This window comes from Myotis myotis, unplaced genomic scaffold (genome assembly GCF_014108235.1).
Source record: "Myotis myotis isolate mMyoMyo1 unplaced genomic scaffold, mMyoMyo1.p scaffold_m19_p_1, whole genome shotgun sequence".
NCBI lineage: Eukaryota > Metazoa > Chordata > Mammalia > Chiroptera > Vespertilionidae > Myotis > Myotis myotis.
In genome coordinates this window covers 173,619,516-173,640,978 of record NW_023416313.1, presented here as the reverse complement: position 1 = coordinate 173,640,978, position 21,463 = coordinate 173,619,516, and the positions used below count along the sequence as shown (strand labels likewise).

At 42.8% G+C, this 21,463-nt stretch overlaps 1 protein-coding gene across 4 annotated transcripts in view; it reads right to left on the bottom strand.

Moving 5' to 3' along the window:
- Positions 1-2,911: 2,911 nt before the first annotated feature.
- LOC118652695 (myocardial zonula adherens protein) overlaps positions 2,912-21,463 on the bottom strand; it is a 90,233-nt gene continuing 71,681 nt past the window's right edge. For all 4 annotated transcript variants that reach the window (XM_036302793.1, XM_036302769.1, XM_036302779.1 and 1 more), the window contains 2 exons: positions 12,385-12,485; positions 2,912-3,876 (listed from right to left, as the gene is read on the bottom strand). In XM_036302793.1, coding sequence (XP_036158686.1) covers positions 3,777-3,876; positions 12,385-12,485 — 201 coding nt within the window. In that variant the 3' untranslated portion in view covers positions 2,912-3,776. The remainder of the gene's footprint in view (positions 3,877-12,384; positions 12,486-21,463) is intronic.

Below are 21,463 nucleotides of genomic sequence, written 5' to 3'. Positions count from 1 at the left end.
GGGTGCCCAGAGTAGACATACTGGTACATCCTTGGTTAGTGTGCCCTCTAATGGGGACCATGTCACATCCCCCAACTCCAAGCACTTCCCAAATGTTCTCCTCTCCCTGGCTAGCTCTGAAATCTGCCCTCTGGGGCATGCCCCACTCAGATTCACACCCCATCTCAGGCACATAGCCTGAACTTCCCTGTCTCATGGCTGGCTCTTGCTCCTGGCTCACTAAGCAGCAGGCCCTCTCTGATTCCAGGGCCCAGGGGGACACCTGCTCCTCTGAGCCCAGTACTGTTTCCTGTCAGCTGCCCGGGCACTCTCTGGGCCGTGGAGACGCTACAGGCCTGCAGATCACACCTGCAGTCCCTGAGCTCAGGTATCCAAAGGCAATATCCTGAAGGAATTTTCTTCCCTGCCTGTTTGGAGGACATATGCGTCTGCTTAAAGCAAGCAACTTTACACACGCCGTCCTTTCTCATCCCCCATGCTGGCAAAGGGACCGAGAAACCACATTCTCATCCTGTGGGGGAGAGTTTAAATGGATTCGAATTTCCACAGGCCAAATTGGACTTAAACGTACATCACTTTTGACCCAGCAATTCCTTTTCTAGGAATTTATCCTGAGAAAATAATTAGGCAAATGTAGAAAGACGTATTGTACAGGATGGTTCAACAGAAGATGTTCAAAGGGAGTAAAATTCCAACAATAAGGAATAGTTCAAGTGAATCATAGAACATCAATAAATTGGAATCCAATTAATTATAAGAAACAATGGTGTAGATACCTAGAATTATCATAGTAAGTGAAAAGTAGTTACAAAAGTACACAATGTTAACAGGCAGTATTTATTGGGTGCTTATGATATGCCAAGCACTATTCTAAGAACTTCACAGATGTTAACTTGCTTAATCATCACACCAACCCCAGTTAGGAACTGTCACTGTCCCCATTTTACAGGGGTTTGAAGGGATTCTATGACTTGCCCAAGGCACACACTCAGTGGCTGAGCACATTCTGCATCTCAGAACAGGGGCCTATTTAAGAACAAAACAAAATAAATGGTGTGTGTGGGTGTAAGAAAATCTGGAAGGACTAGACTAAAAATATTAACCGAGGAATAATGTATTATAGGATGTTATCTTTTTTTAAGTTATATATACTGCTGGTCTTCATTTCATTAGACGAAATTTACCGTCATGTTAGAGTTCATTCTGCCAGTTCTACACATGACCCGTGCTCAGGAGGAGATGAAGAGTTTAACTCTCTCAGGTCACCGGAGTTAATGTTGACAAAGGATCAAGAAGGGTCATCTCTATTTCTTTGTTTCAGTCTACACTGCTCAGGAACTCAGTCAGTCTTTCTGAATATTCAAATGTTCAGAATTCTCTACATCAGTGATGGTGAACCTATGACATGTGTGTCAGAGGTGACACGCGAACTCATTTTTTTGGTTGATTTTTCTTTGTTAAATGGCATTTTAATATATAAAATAAATATCAGAAAGTCTTTGTTTTGCTATGGTTGCAAATATCAAAAAATTTCTATATGTGACACAGCACCAGAGTTAAGGTTAGGGTTTTTCAAAATGCTGACATGCCGAGCACAAAAGGTTCCCCATCATTGCTCTACATGTTAAAGATATATTTAAAAATACAAAAGCCCCAGCCCTGGCCAGGTGACTTAGTTGGTTGGAGTATCATCCCATACACCAAAAAACAAAAAAACAAAAAAAGGTTGCAGGTTTGATTCTCAGGGCACATATCTAGGTTATGGATTCCATTCTCAGTTGGGGCATGTAAGGGAGGCAGCCAATCGATGTTTCTTTCTCATATCAATGTTTCTCTCTCTCTCCCCCCTTTTCCTCCCCTCTCTAAAATAAATAAATAAATAAATAGATAGATAAATAAAATCAATAAACATATCCTAGGATGAGGATAAAAAAAATACAAAGGCCCCAGATAGAGACCACCTTTAATGCTGTGAATGATCCATGGTATCCTTTGAATGTAAAATTACCCACTAAAATGTTTCCCTTCTTTCCTGTTTTAGGAAAGAGAGAGGAGGGAATGTGGTGGTGCTCACGGAGCAGTTTTCATTCCTGCCTTGCTCCCATTAAAGCTCCCATTCCTTCCTGTGTTGCATTTCATTTAGAAATGGCTGTCCGACCAGCTTCTCTAGAGCCTGGGGCTCGCAGTTCCCTCTGCCACTCCAAGTCCAGCTTCTCTCTCCTGTTCCCAAGGGCTGCCGTTGTCCGAGATGCTCCTTTTCTGGGCATGGTTTCTCGCCGCTGGGACATCCCCATGAGGGACCAGGAGGCAGCAGAGCCTTAAAATAAACCTGCAGGATGAAGCAATTGTTCCTGCGCTCAGCGCCTGGCCAGTGCCTCTGTGTGAACACCGCGTTCGGCACTCACATCAGCCGTCCAGGGAGGAGTGCTTATCCCAGGTTCTTAGAAGATGAAGCTTTGGTGACTGCCCAAGGTCCTACAATCCTAATTTAAATGCACATTTTCCTTTTAACACTATCCTGATTCACAGGGATTTACCCATCTAAGTTCCTTTGCTTTATTTTTTTTTTGAAGTAGGGAAGGGCAGAGGGGGGATTGCGCAAAAGGGAGGGTGATTTTTTAAAGTAAAAACTACTTTTGTATTTTATAACCATGTATCTTATTCTTTTCAGAGAGTTAACTAGTTAAGTTTCAGAGTTTAAAAATACACATATAAACACACACCATACCACACACACACACACACACACACACACACACACATACACACACATCTTATGGTTCATAAGTGCTTCTATGGATTATGCTAATTGAAAGCTCACCATGCCCTGACCTTAGCACCCACTTCAGAATCTGATTCCGTTCTCGACCCCTTGTCCATGGTCATGGGTGAAACACAGAGACAACATCAGTAGAACAAAATATATGGCATTTATTAAACAGATGTGACACGGCTAATTATAATATCAGAGTAGAGCATGCATGGACAAATTACTCATTTGTTTAACAAAAACACCAATCAATACTGAAAACATGACATGATTAAATTTCCACAACATACAAAATTCTCTTTCAGTTAAAATGAGAAAGAAAAAAAAAAATCACAGGTTGAATAAATACAGTGGTTTCAGCTGGCTCCACAGAGGCATAAGGCACAGATTAAACGAAGGGATTGGCAGGTCAGAAGGAAGCGTGTCTGCCCACATGAGGACCATCCCCAAGGGTTCCCTCAACGCTGCACACATCCGAGAGGAGACCGCACTTGTGCTGGGAACAATCCACCCCCCAGCCCCCACCCCCGTCAAGTTCCCCCGTGCCCATGCTCTGCGCGCAGGCTTCTCTGTTCCAGAGAAATGCTGCCTCTAATACTTTTACGGGTAAACAAAGCCTTCATGCGTAACAAATGGTCCTGGCCAGATTAACATGAAATTTCAAATGAATGCCCTTTTTCCTCCCAACTGAAGTCTAGTAAAACAAAATAGATTGTGAGGGAATTCTTCTGACAGGACTTAAGCGTATACATGGAAAACTAACAATGGCCCAGGACAGCGGAATAGGCTGGTTGGGTGTTTGAAATATGACCTTGTAAACCTCTCTCCTGCCCTCCCCCTCTGCCTCCACTTTCCTTCACATCTTATGAAATGGATCAGAACCGCAGCAATTTCCATTCTGGCTTAAACTGCATATGCGAAGAAGCAACAGTCACCCTTTCCAGACTTCAAGCCGCTGGGTCCCAGGGCCTTTGTCCATCTGTAAAAAGTGCACGTCTCTGAGGGCCTAAGTCAGAGTTTTCTTCATGGTTAACTCCAGGACTCGTGCGTATGGGGCATAGTTCCTGGAAGGCATTGCGGAGACTTCACGGGTCCGATGTGCTTCGCTGAGAAATGAGAAAAGGCTGGTCAGGAAGATGAAACAAAGCTCTCCGTGCTCTTGGGTAAGTCAACTCTAGGAAATGGCTTTTCGACACTTAAAAACAGACTGTAATAATGCAGTTGAATATTTCATTTAAATGTTACTAAAGGGACCATTATTTGTAGCAAATTGTAAAGGCTTAGCACGTGCAAGGCATCCATGACTCAGAAAAATATAAAACATGCATTGAAGGAATTCATAATTTGGTGGGAAAGATCCGTACATAAATCATTTTAAGATGATGTATTGGGCACGACTATAATAGAGACGTAAAGAGCTGAGCTGGATATTCTCCATTTGCCCACTCAGATCTACTTTCCCTCTTCTCCACTCACTCTCAGCCCTGGGGAGCTGACCCGAAGGTCAGCATCAGTGGACTCCCTCACTGTTCATTGGGTCATTTGACCAATTGGGACATGATAGCAGGAGATGAGAAAACAGGACAGAGAGGTCAGAACATTTGTTCCCTCCTGGCCAGGTGGCAGGTGGCAGGTGGCCATACTCCGCTGGCACAGGCCATAGGTACAGCCCTACCCTCTGTCTCCTCCACTGGCTCTCACCCCTGCCTCTTTAGGCCCAGACTCTGCCATTGTCCTTTGCTTATTTTCCCTAAAGGCGTCCAAATCTTTACAAATAGTCCCTTCATTTAAGTTTCTCCAATTGTCCCTTCCAGCCAGGACCCTGAGAAATTAATATATTATGGAAAAACTGGAGGCAGAATGAGCTAGCATCACTAGGAGGGCATCTGGAAATCCGCACAGGGAAGGTGAATCTTGAAGGATTCTCAGGCATCCCTCACGTGGGCAAGGAGGGGATGGGAATTCCAGGCAGAAGAAACTGTATGCGCCAAGGCAAGGAAGGGCGAACACGAAGGCCGCAGGTGCGAAAGGAGACACACTTGGTTCAACTGGAGCAAAGACTTCAAAATGGAAAGCGGGCAAAGCCGAGACGTGGTGGAGCAGGGCCCTTGGTGCTTTCCTAAGGAGTTCAGAGGGGACAGAGAGTCCCAAAGGCTTTCAAGGGATTTGGGGGAATGATATGCTCATATTTTTATTCCAGCAAGATACCTTGGTACTGCTGAGGGCTGGCTGCTGAGGGGTCAGTCTGGAGGCAGAAGGTTAGTTGGGAGATTTTTGCTATTTAGGATGTGATCATGAGAATGAATTCTAACAGTAGCACTGGAGGTAAAGTAGCAAGGAAAAGTTAGGAAGATATGCTGGAAGTAGATTTAATAGGATTTAGTGACTAAGATGGAGCCATATCTCATATTTTTTCCTCCTGGATACATAATACAACTACATTTCCCAGCCTCCCTTGCAATTCAGTGGGCCATGTAACTAAATGAGCAGAAATCATTTACAGTTGACCCTTGCAGAACATGGATTTGAACTGTGCAGGTCCACTCATAAGAGGATTACACGGATTTAAAAAATCTGCATATAAGTGGGCCCACACAGTTCAAACCCGTGTTCTTCAAGGGTCAATGGTATTTTCAGTCTGCAGTTGGACATCCATGTACGCTAAAGGCCTACTTATCATAGTCAAATTTTTGATTGCGTGGGGACTGGTGCTCCTAATTTCTGCATTATTCAGTAGTCAACTGTATATTGCTTCCAGGTTTAGCCTATAAAAACCTTCCACATAATTATCTGACTTCTCTCTTTCCTTTCATGCAGCGGATACAGTAGAGGACCCAAGAGGACCCCAAAGCCCAGGCAGAGTCACTAGACAGGAGAACCCTGGGCTCCTGGATGGTGTGTGGAGCGAGGCCCATGCCAACCTGCCTTAGATTGTGGTGAGAAATCAACCTTTACTGTGCTCAGCCCCCAGTATCTCTGGGCTGTTTGTTACAGCTGCTACATTTCTTATCCCGACTGTTGCAATGACCAATTATGTATATGAGATATAACACTCAACTCTCTTTCCCCTTACTTTCCATGTCCAATTACACACCAAGTGGTATGGAACTGAAAGTACTGTTTTGTGATCTCTCTTCTCCATCCCCCCAGCCACTGCCTTAGTTCAGGCTCTCATACTTTATCTTTGAATTTTGGAAGTGTTCTAAATGGTCTCCCTGACTCCACCTCCCCGAATTTACTATCCATTTGCTGTCAAGGACATCTTCCTAAGAAGACAACAGAGCACATTACTGTTGTTAAAATTCTCTAAAGTCTCTCTAATACTTCCTGGGTGAAGTCCAACTCCTCTGTCTGGTCTAAAGGCCCTCCACCATCTCCTGTTTTATCTCCTGGCTGGCTTTGCAAACCAGCACACAACTCTCACCATTCACTGCACTGCTGCCCACTGCCTGCAACCTCATGCTGTCCCCTCCACCTTGAATGCTTCCCTAATCAGATCGATCTGATGAATTCCTGCCTGTATTTCAAGACTCAAACCAGGCAGCACCTCCCATATGACAATTTCCCTGACTCCCCCCACCAGTGATAGAAATGATCTTTCCTTCCTTTATCGGTTCACAGTTCCCTTGAGCAGCGCTGCTCAATTCCCTGCTTCCCAAAGGTTCACTTCTGCTAAACTTTCCCAACACTAACACCTCCCACTACCTTGCAGTGATTTTCAACTAAAGAGTAGTAGGGAGACAGTTTCTTAATGAAGTCTATTAGAAGCTTGGAGCGGGAGGGGATTTTAAACTTCACATGTCTCTCCCCAATTGATTCAATATGTCCTTTCCAAACCCTCTGCCTTACCCTCCCCATAACACCCTGAAAAGGCCTGTCACACAGGCTTCTGACACACCACTGGGAGCACCTCATTGCACCCCCTGGTCTATGCATTTGTCTCCTCTGCTGGGTGTCAGTTCTTGAAGAGTGAAAACTGCATCTCGCTCATCGTCATGGCCCCAGAAGCTCACTCAGGCCAGGCACAGAGCCCTCACTCCACACACAGGTGACAGAGGGAGCCAGAGGACCAAGGATGCTGAGAAGGATGCTCAGAGTGTCACCTGCCACACAGAGGAAGCCACAGATCTGGCAACCCCGGAGTCCGCAGTGACCTCACCAGGCAGGTTTGTGGAGTGCCAGGGGCAGAAGCCAGATGGCAATTTTTGCCAACCACTGTGAAAATTCCCCATAACAGAAATGGTCTCCAGTGACAATATCCTAAAAGCCCATAAAGTGCAGAAATATTTATAAAGGTGGACCTTCCGGGCTTCAGAAACAGGCTCATACAGCCCAACCAAAAAGAGTGAGGTATTTTACTCAGTTGATTACTAGGAAACAAGATTTAAGAACACAAATAATTTTTTCAACCATATAACTGAAATTTGACCATTTTCTTTAAAACATTAAGGCTATTGTTAACCATTTATAAATCCATAAAGAGGAAATTCCCCTGGGGGAATGATAGCAGAATCAGCAACTAAAGCTTTGACAAAAGCTACTTTGTGTTCTGGTCTCTGCAATAGAAATTTGAAAATGTAGGCATTTTAAAGTGCTTACTATGTGCTCGGCACTTAGGACCACAGGGAATATTTTTCATTAAATTGTACCTATTAAGACATAATTTATGAGTTTGCTGGAAACCAGGTTTTACTTGGGGCAGGAGTAAGAGGCCTCTTTTCTTTTGTTATTTTTGTTTTCACTTTTCTCTGTGAACTAAGGTTAGCTGACCTGAAATTGCTCTCCACGGCTTTAATTAGCATACGCCAAACCTTTCAAATAAAGCGGTTCAATCTTTTATTTTAAAAATAGGAGTTTAAAAGCCCCTGAAGTCACACTGAGCACCTTCTCACTTCTTCCCCTTCTCCTTGCTCCATGAGGAGATCCTTGCTGTCCAGGAATGTGTGTAGCAGAGATTTAGAGGAAGGAGGGGAAGGATTTGAAGAGAAGAGGCTGGAGGTTGAGAGATTAGACATGACACTAACTAACCTCAGGCAGTGGGAAAAGAAAGATATGAAGCAAGTCATGAAGGAAAAAGGCAGCACTGTGTGAGTGAGTGAGTCTAGGAGCAAACAATCGTGTCTCAGAGGTGACTGCAGTATACTGAGCTTAGGTAACTGGGAAAGCAGTGGCAGCAAAAGAAAATACGCAAATGTGGTCACTGCACTGGGGACCCTATGTCTGTGACTCATCTCAGCAAGCTTCTGAGGGAATTACTATCTTGCTATTCTAGGTGAGAAAACTGACTTGCACAGCTGTGGATGTAGCAAGAGGAGGCAGATCCAGGACCCAAACCCAGAGTTAACCTCCTGCAAGTATTCAACCACCACTAAGAGAAACCGACTTCGGTAGCGAGAATGACTGGCTCGGTGATGGATCTCGTGGTATGAAGATCAAGCAGACATGAGCTGGGAGCGTCCAGCAAGCAGAAGGAAACGAAGGCTTGTATGTAAGACAGAGAGATTCAACTACTTCATGGCTGAGCCACAGGGTAAAGCCAGGAGACTGGATGCCATCTTTGTAGAAACTACTGTAACCAAGCTAGAACCATGAGGAGTTCCTATAGTGAGATATTAGAGGAAAAAGAGGATCCATCAAAAAACATGAAGGACAGGCCAGGAAGGTAGGAGAGAACCAAGAAAGGAAAGTCCTGCAAGGGTAAGAAACAGACACTCTTCTGCTAAGAAGGACTATCAAATGCTAGAGAGGGATGGCTGCAATCAACAGATATATGTGCCTATTATGTGTTAAGTACTATTCTACTAGTAACTAAGTCCCAGAGAGACTGCAGTTAGTGAAATGGATGAAAATCCCTGCCCTCCTGAAGCTTACATTCTAGTGGGGGGGAGAGAGATAATAAAAACGAAGAGGTAAAATATAAGCAAGAAATGTTTTTCCGCCCTAACCAGTTTGGCTCAGTGGATAGAGCGTCAGCCTGCGGACTCAAGGGTCCCAGGTTCGATTCCGGTCAAGGGCATGTACCTTGGTTGCGGGCACATCCCCAGTAGGGGGTGTGCAAGAGGCAGCTGATCGATGTTTCTCTTTCATCAATGTTTCTAACTCTCTATCCCTCTCCCTTCCTCTCTGTAAAAAAATCAATAAAATATATTTTTTTAAAAAAGAAATGTTTTTCCAAGTCCTTTATTAAATAAACTAGAGGCCTGATACACAACATTCCTGCAAGGGGCTCAGCCCTCACAGCCCCAGCTTCATCCGGTCGTTCTGCTGTTTGGTCCAATTAGCATATTAGCTCTTTATTATATGGGATCATATTATAATACAGATCAGCTGCCTAAGACCCCACTTGGTGTATATCTTTCATTCATTCATGAAATAAATGCTAGACCAGGGGATGGCACCCTAGCATCCCTGTCAGTAGGCTACCCAGTGTTGGCAGTGATGGGGGAAATGTGTGTGTTGGGGGGCGGGGTGAGGAGGGGATGATAAAAAGGGCTTGATGGCTCTGTAAGTAAGGAAAAGGTTAATTTCAATTCTTTTCAGCAGTACATAAATAGAGAGCAGCTCTAATAGACAGATGCTATTAGCCATAGCACAGCGTACAGCCCTTGCAGGTGTAAGGAGAAATGAGCCGTAGGGCTGCTCCAATGAGGCTCTGTGCCGGGGTCTGGGACACGCTGGGGCCACTCTGATGTCTCAGCTGACAGAGCCTCTTCAACCCCTGGGCCTGTCTAAAGGGTTTCAGACCACTGATAGTTTAACTGAGGGGCTCAGTGCATACTAAAGCACTTCGCACTTGAATAAGCTATTAATACACCTGACAAAATCATTAATAACCACCAATAAAAATTAAGTTGGATACATTGTCTTAGCACACACACATTCATTTATATTTGATACACTGTCTTACATGTAAAGTCAGATTTTACTTGGTTACTCGTAATAATAGCTATTATTTAGGAAGTGCTTAATTTAGGTTTAGTTACCATGCTAAGCACTTTGTACACGTTTTCATGTAATCCTCTTAGCAACCCTCTGAGTTCTGATATTGCCATCTTCATTCCCATTTTAAGGTGGAAATCACCGAGGCTTAAGAGAGATGACGTAGCCTGCCCAAGGCAGTGCCCAGCTGACAGCTGGCCGGGCAGGGCACACCTGCAGCCCGGGGTCCCCAGCTGGACCACACTGCCGAGTCCTTCGTGGGAGAAGAACAGGGAGTAAGAACCAAACCCTTGTACATCCCTGAGGCGTCACTCAGTGCTTTTGTGGATCTAAAACACTGCGGAGGAGCCTGTTTGTAAAATATTCTGGAAAACACCATGGAATCTTGTATTGGTTAGACGCAAGTTTGAAGTCCAAATTAGAATCAGGAATTTTGTTGGAACACACACAACACAATTTAGTGACTCTATTTATTATTTTGAAACCACACATGTACCACACCAGGGCTCAGAAAGCCTGGTTCTAATCCTGGCTGTGCGGCTTCCAGTCATCACTGTATCTCTCTGGGCCTCAGTTTTAATGTCTATAAAACATGGGGATTAAGCTAGACCAGGGGCTTCCAATTTGTTTGATCATAGAACTCTTTATCCAAACAAAATCTTACTTGGAATCCAACTTTAAAGCACACTAAAAGCTGGGTTCTTCTCAGTTGGTTTTCTTTTGGTGATGGTGGTGGGAGGGGGCCCCCACAAGCCAGCTCCTTGCTAACGTCCTCACCCCAAAGCCCTAGCACAGAGCGTGGTGGTTCCAAGAAGCACAGGTGGAAAACTACTGCCCCGGATTATCTCTAAAGACCTCGTGGTCCTCACCACCCTGGCTGGCGTGGTGCCTGTCACATAGTAGGCACTTCATAAATATTTGTGAGGAAACGAATGAAATATTATTCTGCCTTTTCGGAAATGTGGATACGCAGTTTTCATTTCCTCTGCTGATTGACCCAGGTAGTTAAAGTGCTAAGATGGATCCTGGGGGAGACCAAATGTTACATTTATGGAAAAGCTGCTTTTAGATACTGAAGTGGCTTCCAAGTTCACCGTGGCCATAAGTTAAGGGTCTGTCAGCACTTCCATTATGAAAACCGCTTTGTGGTTTCATGACTTCGCCATAAAAGTTTGCTTCAGGCTATCCTTGGGCATACAAATTGAAAACCATGTTTTAAGCCAAAATGTGGGAAATAGAAAACAAACAACTGATTGGTTTCAGACATAGTTTTGGACCTGTCCTGGCCAAACAAGATTTATTATGTGGGCAATTAGAGTGGACTAAGCCACTTGGTTCTTAAAAAATGAAAAGGAGGGAAATGGCCTAACTATTTATATTTCAAAAGGAGTTCCTGGATATGATCAATCATTCCTTTTTAAAATTTTTATTAATTTATTGACTTGAGAGAGAAAGAAAAAGAAAGAGAGTGACATGGAGTTGTTGTTCCATTTATTCACTGGTTGATTCTCAGATGTGCCTTGACCAGGGATGGAACCCACAACCCTGGCATATGGAGATGATGCTCTAACCAACTGAGCTACCTGGCCAGGGCGCTTTTTGGCTACATTTTTATTATGTACTCTCTACCCCACATGGATGAGACCTGGGGCCTATTTACATAATCTTCTCCCCCTTTTTTCTTTCTTTTTAAAAAACTTTTTCTATTAATCATATTGGGGTGACGAAATTTGCCTTGCTTTCACCAGAAACAAGCAATGTAAATGAGAACAATGTGACCTTGGTTACCTAAGTCACAAGCCACGTGTCATCAGCATGCTTCTTATCGGCTTGTTTTATGTCCTCTTTGGACCAAGCACAGTTGTGAGCACCTGGAGACGGTGGGTTCGTTACAGGTTCCCAGGCTCTAACCTTACTAGGACGAGACCTAGGCATGGGCGTGTGGAGCTGAACATTGAACGTGTCAGTCCTCTAGCGCAGAAATGCAACCGAATGCAACAGGCTATGGTCATGGTATATCTGCTCATGACTGAAGCACATCACTTATTTATGAATCTGATTCAGTGCTTGACAATACTCTGTTATGGTGCTGGGGCATAGATGAATTTTGTTCAAGATTTAGACTCTCCCTCCCTCACAGGTCCCTCTCACAATGTTGTAAGTCACTACAATATCTGTTTTCCCTTCCAGGCCGCACTCTAGGACAGGAACTAAATCTCATTCTTCTCCATGTCATAATTGTCTGGCACAATGTCTGTGGAAGGAAGGAAGGAAGGAAGGAAGGAAGGAAGGAAGGAAGGAAGGAGGAGGGAGGGAGGGAGGGAGGGAGGGAGGGAGGGAGGGAGGGAGGGAGGGAGGGAAGGGAGGGAGGGAGGGAGGAGGGAGGAGGGGAGGGAGGGAGGGAGGGGAGGAGGAATGCACTCACTGATAGTGGCACTCAATCTCTCCCTGAAGTGGCTTCCCAGATCTCTCCTTCACCTCCCCTCCCCACTGAACAATGCCCCCCTCCCCCCACAACTCCCACAGAAACCACTCAGATGCTTCAGCAGTCACCACTTATCTTTGAAGAAATATTTTTGATAGAAAGAATGCAATTCTCATCATAACAGCTCAGGAAAGTATTTTCTTAAGTCAAAGAAGAATTTGAGTCAGAAAAACAGGAAATTCCTAAATACCTGGGTACAAGATCACAGCCCACTCCAACCTCTCTGGTTTCCACTTCAGTCTTGGGCTGGGTTTCTATTAAGTAATCCAACTTGCTTTGTAATTCATTATTCTAGAGATGTGGGAGAAAAAAGTATTTTTAGTAAAACAAATATGTTCCCCCACAAATATACATGATATAATTTACATGTATTATCAGATTTTCCCCCATGACATGGATATCCATCACAATGTATTAATCAAGCACCTCTTATACAGCAGGAATTGAAGAAATACATAGATTGGATTCTTACAGGTAGCTTTCTGTGCATGCACATACATATGTATCCAATTTTACATAAATGGAAACAAACAAAATATCCTGATCTACATATTAAATCTGTTTTTCACTTAACAATTTGTTGTGAATACCTTTCCACATTTATTAGTTTCCTTTTTATATCAACAAACTCTTTTAATGCATTCATAGCATTCCATTGTATAGATGTACATTATTTATTTAACTTATTGATGGGAATTTAGATATTTAGTGCATTTTTACAATTATAAATAAGGTAGGTTCAGCTTTTAATACTCCCTTATTAAACTATAAAATGAGTAACTCTATTAATTTAATTTAATGGGAAATACCTCTATAACTTAATAATTAGTATTTCATAGGTGTGGAAAATTCAGAATCTCAAACATATAAAATAGAACAAGCTCTTTGGGATTAAAATTAGCATTCTAATTAATTTTTTTTTCAATGCAGGGCCAAACATTACGTAGGTTGATGATCACATGCTCAGGAATTGGAAATTTGCCCCATGGGGAAAATGAAGGACAAAGGAGCAAAAAAAGGTTGAGGATATTGGAATGAAAACAGATGACATGAAAACAGATGAAATGATGGTGCCTAAAATCTAATGGGCAAAAACTTACACAAAAAATTCAGAAAGAGGTTAACAGTGGTTATCTCTGTATAGTGAGATTTTTAGATGTGTACTTAAAAGTTCTACTTATTTTTCTATAATGCTGGACTAAATTTTCACGCGGCAATGAGCATATCTATCCTACTGGTTAGATCCTCAGAGCATGGCATGTAAGATGTGCACAATACTTCTTTATTGAATAAAAAATGTGTAAATGCCTTTACATATTATTTGCATAACTAGAAAAAAACGTTTCAGCATTTGTGTTCTCCTTAAGTTGGAGCAGAAGCTGGGCTCCGTCCTCAGATAGCACATAAACGTCTCCAAGTTCCATGGAAACAGAGGCTCATTTGTTGGGAAGGAAGACTGTGGGCTACAGCTCAGTAGCGCCCGCTCTGAATGGGTGCTGGGATACAAACTCCTGGAGGGTGTAAAGAACCATGAATTCTTTCTAATAATGGGAAGTGGTGTAAAGGAAGGGAATTCAATCCAGATTCCCTAGCAGCTCACAAGCCACGACAGACCTGCAAGCTCCGAATCGATCCCCTGACACTCAGTATGAGAGACCCCTGCTGGCTCCCTGCCAGGGGCACATCAACATTCTCTCTCTCTTCACCCCCGCACCCACCCCTCCACCCGTTCTCCCCTGTTCTCTCATATGTAAGTAGATTATATTATACATACTTTTGTACTTCGTTATTTTCATTTATATAAGCATTTCCTATTATAAACATTTTAATGGTTGCATTATATATTCTCTTAATCTCTTTAAAATACATATGATTTTTAAAGCAAAAATTACAACAGTATATTGTGGGTTTATAATGTATATAGATTCAATACATATAATAATTGTAACAGCAGGGGGAGGGGTAAATGGGCCTATATCATTGCAAAATTTCTACATTTCACAGGAAGTGGTACAATATTACCTCTAGGTGGACTGGGAACACTTAATGATGTATATTTTAATACCTAGAGCAATCACTATGAGAGAAAAGACACACAGCAACATTCCAGTTGATAAATTGAAATGGAATTCTAAAAACTACTGAAATCATTGAAAGGAAATGGGAAGCAAAACAAAAAAAAACACAGGGAACAAAAAACAAATAATAAAATGGTAGACTTAAATCCAACAATATCAGAATAATTAAATATCAATGGACTATAAACGCCAATGAAAAGTCAGAGACTATTAGAATGTATAAAAACGCAAGACCCAACTTCATATTGTCTATAAGAGATGCACTTTAAATACAGAGGTACAGTTCAGTTGAAAATAAGTGGATGAAAAATATATACCATGAAAATGCTAAACATGAGAGGGCAGGACTGGCTATATTGATAGCAGATAAAATAGGCTTCAAGACAAAGAGTATGAACAAAGGTAGTGACCAACATTTCATAATAATGAACAGGTTAATTCATCACCAAGACATAATAAAAAATGTGTATGTACCTATTGACAGAGCTTCAAAATACATGCCGTCAAAAATAACAGATTAAAGAAAGAAATGGATGGCCTAAAACCATGGTTACACATTTCAGAACCCCTCTCAGCAACTGATAGGGCAATTATGTAAAAAAAACCCAGGAAAACATAAATAATCTAAGCAATATTATTAACCACCTAAATCTAATTGATATTTATAGAACACACACAAAAACAGCAGGATACACTTTTTTCACAATATTTAACCGAGAGAAACCATATGTTGAGTCATAAAACAAGTCTCAATAAATTTAAAAGAATTAAAACCATACAAAACATGTTCTCTGACCATAATGATTAAATTAGAAATCAAAAACTATAAGATATCTAAAACAAACAAACAAAAAAAAACAACCACATACCCCTCAACTATTTGGAAGTTAAACAACACACTTCTAAATAATGCATAAGTCACAGAAGACTCTCAAAGAAAATTAGAACATATTTTGAACTGGATGATAATGAAAATACATCATATCGAAGCTTGTGGGATGGTAGCTGAAGCAGAGCTTTCTTAGAGGGACAGTTATAGCTTTAAAGACTTATATTAAAAAAGAAGAGAGGTCTATAACCAATGACATAAGGTCCACCTCAAGAAGCTAGAAAATGAAGAGCAAAGTAATACCAAAATAATTAGAAAGGAGGGAATAATGAATATCAGAGCAAAACTCAATAAAATAGAAAACAGACAATAAAGGAAATCAATTAAACTAAAAGCCATTTTAATTTTTTTTAAAAAAAATCAACAAAGTTGGTAACCCAATAGATAGACTGATCAAAGAACAGGAGGGCAGGGAAGGAGGGTGGCACAGATTATCAGTATCAAGAATTAAAGAGATACTGAAAGGAAACAGGTGGGTAGCTAGGTGGGGGAAAATCACCAATCCTTACACTCCATACAAAACACTAAAATGAACTCCAAAAGGATCACAGGTCTAAATTAAAAAGCAAAAACTATGACATTTTTAGAGGAAATCATAGGAGAAAATTTCTGCAACCTTGTAGTAGACAAAGATTTCATAGGAGGCAAAAAGCATAAGCCATAAAAGAAAAAAAAAAGATAAATCGAACTTTATAAAAAATAAAAACCTAAACAAAAATACCTTCAAAATATATCCAGAAAGTGACAAAGCAAATGAAATGAGAGAAAATGTTCACAATACATTTATCTGACAAAGAGCTGGTATCCAGAGTATACAAAGTACACCTAACACAATAATAAAGAAAACTAAAGACTTAATAAAATAATGGGCAAAAGGTTTGAACAGGCACCTTAAAAATAGATATATAAATGGCTAATAAGCCTTTTAAAAGATGCTCAACATCCCTAGTGACCGCAAAATGCAAATAAAAATCACAGAGATACCACCACATAACCTCTAAAATGGCTAAATTAAAAAGACTGACAACACTCAGACTGAGGATGTGCAGAAACTGGAGCCCTCCAACTGCTGGTGGGAATAGAAAATATTACAACCCCCTTTCCCAACCTGTTTGACAGTTTCTTTAAAAGTTAAACCTACATCTACAATGCAGTTATCTGACCTAGGAATTTACACAGGAGGAAAAAAACATGTCCACATAATGATTTGTACAGTAATGTTCATAGTAGCTTTCTTCAAAATAGCCCCAACTGGAAACAACTCAAATGTTTATCAACAAGTGAATGGATAAATACATTGTGCTATATTCATACAATGGCTTGCTGCCCTGCAATACATCTGAAATCATTATGCTGAGTGAAAGAAGCCAGGCACAAAAGAGTGCATGCCATATGATTCCACTTACATAAAATGCAAACAGGTCAGAGTGACAAAAGTGTCCCCTCCTTGGGGGGAAAAAAGTGATTGCCTAGCAAGAAAGATTGACAAGGGAAACAGACTAGCTGGCTGGGGAGTGATGGGAATGTTCTCTTTCTTGATTGTGGTGGTGGTTTCACAGGTATACATGACTGTCAAAACCCATCGCATTATACACTTCATTTTTGTAGTAAAGTATAATGACATATAACATATTAGTTCCAGATATACAGCATAATGATTCGATCTTTGTATATATTGCTAAATGATCCCCACAGTAAGTCTAGTTAACATCCATCATTATGCACTTTAAATAGATGCCGTTTATTTACATAAATTAATATATAATAAGGTTGACAAGGGAAAAAGAAAAGATGGTGAGAGCCTGAACCTGGGTGGTACAAGGGAAGCTGTAAAGGGAGGGGCAGATGTAAGAACTACTTAAAAATAAAATGGACATGACCCGACACAGGAAAACACAGGCTGCCGGCTGCTCCCAGTCTTGCAGAATGCGACTAAACTGCACCGACAAGAGCAGCTCAGACTGCCGCCTGGCCTGTGCGCTTAAGAGGTTGCTTCTAGGATCCAGGATCAAGTTCCAGGGTTTTCCTGCTTTCAAATACCACCACCTTGCGTTTAGATGTGAAATGCATACCATCCAGCGGCTCTGGAGGCTGGGTGTCTTCCAGAAAGGAAGGGCCTGGTATGGCACCTTTTGACAGTCTTTTGGAAGTTATGTGACAAATGCGGGGTAGCCACCACCTCCCCCGACTCCCTCAGGCCCGGGAAACAAGCAGCGAGGCTGTAGCACACACACTAAACAAGAATGTGTGTCCAATAAAGGGCGTGCATGGAGCCCTGATGCTGCTGTCCCACTGGTACACGGGGAAATTAATGAGTCCCAGGAATGAACAACAGACACGTGGAGAGGTTTATGGACCACACAGTACACATTAAATGCAGGATGGACCAAACCAAGACATTCGAATCCTTCCCTCTGACTTTTCAATGTAGCTGTACATGTAGGATTTCCAGGAAAAAAATATATATATATATAAAATGGGATTTATGCAGAATTTCAGAAAGCTTATCAACCTAATGAAGATGTATGCTTGGAATTTTATTTTGAGAATATCTTCTATATCAAAAACAGGAAACGTGATATTTCTTCTTCAAGAGGTAAGCACATAAACATTTGTTTGGAAAAAGAATGGGCATATTTTTGTATCAGGAAGATTTGAATCAGTTGATGAAAATGCAGTCTAGTGTGGCTAGGCTAGACAAATTTTGGGGGATCTGGTTGGGGTGGGAATTGCATAAGCATCAGTAAGTACAAATGATGAATTCAGGGACCAAAATTATCCATATTTCTCTATTTAAGAGAAGAAGGGGGAAGAAGACTGGAAGAGGAGGAGGAAGAAATATATATCAATGACACCTAGAAAACAGAAGAAATAATAAACACATACACTTTTCTAATCACTTAGTATTAACTAATTTAATCTCTGTAACAACTCTGTAAAGAGGATGCCATACCAACAGAGGACTTCCATGTATAGATGAGCAAACCAAGGCGCAGAGCAAAGTTAAGTAATGTGCTCAAGATTACATAAGTAGTAAGTGGCAGAGTTGAGATTTGAACTTAGGCAGTCTGGCTCCAGCGTCTGCAATTGGGCCCTTAAAAGAAAGTAGCTACTTTATTAATAAGACAGAATATAGGAACTTATCAAATTTGTTCACCAAAACTTTTCAAAGAGATCTGAAACACCACCACTGGCAAAATTATGGTTTAAGGCATGGGGTGAAAAGTCACAGTATAAAAATTACTGGTATTAGACTAGATCAGTGGTCGGCAAACTGCTGCTCGTGAGCCACATGCGGCTCTTTGGCCCCTTGAGTGTGGCTCTTCCTAAGCCTTACGAGTACCCTAATTACGTTAATAACAATGTACCTACCTATATAGGTTAAGTTTAAAAAATTTGGCTCTCAAAAGAAATTTCAATCATTGTACTGTTGATATTTGGCTCTGCTGACTAATGAGTTTGCTGACCACTGGACTAGATCAACATAAAAGATATTCTTAGTGCCCAACAGAACCCTGTATTGTAGAGCAATGTAATTAGATAAATTTGGAGAACACTGGTGTGACCTCATGATCTTAAAAAAATATCTATTTTCCCTAATCCTGTTACTAAAAAAATTGCCAGATAGTTATTCTTCAATGTAGTTCTCCACTGAAATGAAGTAGAGCTGCTTGGAGACACGCCAGTGTCCCACCCTGGGACAGGACAGAAACGAGGATGGATCTGGAACACTATGGTGTTGCTGTGCAGCAAGAATGACTCCATAGCCAGGAACCCTGCACCTGGGCAAAGTAGTTAAGGTAGGAGAACTCTCCCCAGCTGAGTGGTGGCAATTTGAGCAACAAAACAAGGAGGAGGAGGAGGAGGAGGAGGAGGAGGAGGAGGAGGAGGAGGAGGAGGAGGAGGAGGAGGAGGAGGAAATAATTATTATGGAAACAAGAAGAGTCTGAGAAATGTCCTGTGTTCATAATGTAACTCAAAAGGAAAGTTAATATAAAATGTACAAAAATATAGTTTAAAAAAAAAAGAAGGGTGAATATAAGATGTGACAATTTGCATAGATTTTTTAAAAATAAGTTAAGGTGGTATAGTTTCTTTTACAGAGTATCCTATATAATAAAAGGCTGATATGCAAATAGACCGAATGGTGGAACAACTGAACAACCCATCTCTATGACATACACTGACCACCAAGGGGCGTGTGCGGAATATAGGGGGTGTTGGCCGCGGCGGGATGGTGGAGCAGGTAAGCGGGGGGTGCCAGACCAAGGCGGGGCGCCACTTGCTATCATTGGGGCAAGCCTTTGGTGGTTACTGAAAATTCTTTGCTCCCATGTGCCGTGGTCCTGCCCGGCGCTCGTATCTGGGGCCAGCACCAGCCCCGCTCCCACCTGCTGCCAGTCCCAGCGCCCGGCGCCGGCCCCAATCGCTCAGCACTGTCGGTGGGTGCGAGTGGCGGCTACTGGCCCTGATTGTCCCTCAGCACTTCTCCACCTCTCCCTGTTCCTGAGAGGCGATCAGGGCCAGCAGCCACCTCTTGCACCCACTGCCAGTGCTGGAGCCGCTGCTTGCACCCACTGCCAGTGCCAGCCCCGCTTGTACCCACGGCTGGCGCCACCACTTGCACCCGCTGCTGGTGCCCGGTGCCAGTCCTGATCACTTGGAACCATCAGTGGCTGCTGGCCCCGATCACCCCTGAGGGCTTCTCTACTTCCCCAAGCTCTTGAGGGGTGACTGGGGCAGCAGCCACCGCTGGCACCCACTGATGACACTGGTCCCGCTTGCACCCGCTGCTGGTGCCGGCCCCAATGGCTCTGCACCATCAGAGGATGCAAATGGGGCTGGCGCCGTCAGCGCATGGGAGCAGCAGCAGCGGGAGTAGGGCTGCCAGCAGACAGGGGAACAGGGCCACAGCGGGAGGGGCTGGGCATGGGTGCAGACGATGGGCCAAGACCTGCCCCTGTGCCCACCGCAGCCTTGCAGCCCACAATTCCTTTCAAGGTACATGAATCCGTGCACTGGGCCCCTAGCTCATTATATGTGTGCTTATAAAATTTCTGTGTTAAGTAGGAAAGAATAACAAAAGGAATTAATTATAAGTCAGGTCATCCCAGCACATTAGGACCCATGGAAAGACTGGTTGTACTTGGTAGTCATACAGCCAGGTAGAAAGGGGCAGCAGTTCCATGGCATTAGTGGTCACACACAATGAGCAAGGAAGCAACAGTTAGCAGTGTGTCTGCAACATGCTGAGCTAGTCACACAGCCAAGAGAGAAAAACCAAGCACTCAGACTCACTCTCTCATGTCCCAGGAGATGAAACTTCTACATGATCCAACTACATATGGTGGAATAGTAATAAGGAACATATTCATTTCCCATAATGCTAATGACCTGTCAATGCATCACCATGACAATGGGTCCTGAGTGTGAATCACCCTGAAACCACCTACTCCTGTGACCTAAGAATCACCCACATCCTCTCTCCTTAGCTATTCAGAAAAGGATTCTCTCTCCTTTGGATCTGAGAGATAGCCCGGCCAGGGGAGGAGGAGGGGAAGGGCTGCTGGGCACTGTCTCTCCTGCCAGCATTTCCCTCTTCTCTCCTGTAACCACACTCAATCTAGACCAGGGGTGGGCAAACTTTTTGACTCGAGGACCACAGTGGGTTCTTAAACTGGACCGGAGGGCCGGAACAAAAGCATGGATGGAGTGCTTGTGTGAACTAATATAAATTCAAAGTAAACATCATTACATAAAAGGGTATGGTCTTTTTTTTCAATAGTTTTATTCATTTCAAACGGGCCGGATCTGGCCCACGGGCCGTAGTTTGTCCACGGCTGGTCTAGACCATGAGCTTCCACTGCGACACTCACTCCCTGACTCTCGCTGGGCACGTGTGATCCCCTCACGGGAGCTGATTTCAGAGGGCAGGCTTCACAACAGAAATGCCCCTTCACAGGGCTGGAGCTGGACCCAGTGACTGTGGAGGAGGAGACAGGAATGGCATGGGGCAAGTATCTATTGACACAGCTGTCAGGACACTGAGATTCCTGGGCCTCGAATCTGCTACCAGGGCCCCAGGGACACTAAGGGACTGCTGGTTGTGCCTTTTGTAGGCAGTCCCTCCAAAACGGAGTAAATGAAGACCCAGCTCGCCACCCCAACAAACATACTGGTTAAGAACTCAGGCTTTGAACCCAGGTTTACCCAGCTCTTCCGCCACATTGGGCATGTTCCTTAATGCACCTAAACCTCAATTTCCCCTTCTTTAAAATGGGGGAGAATATAATCTAACTCTC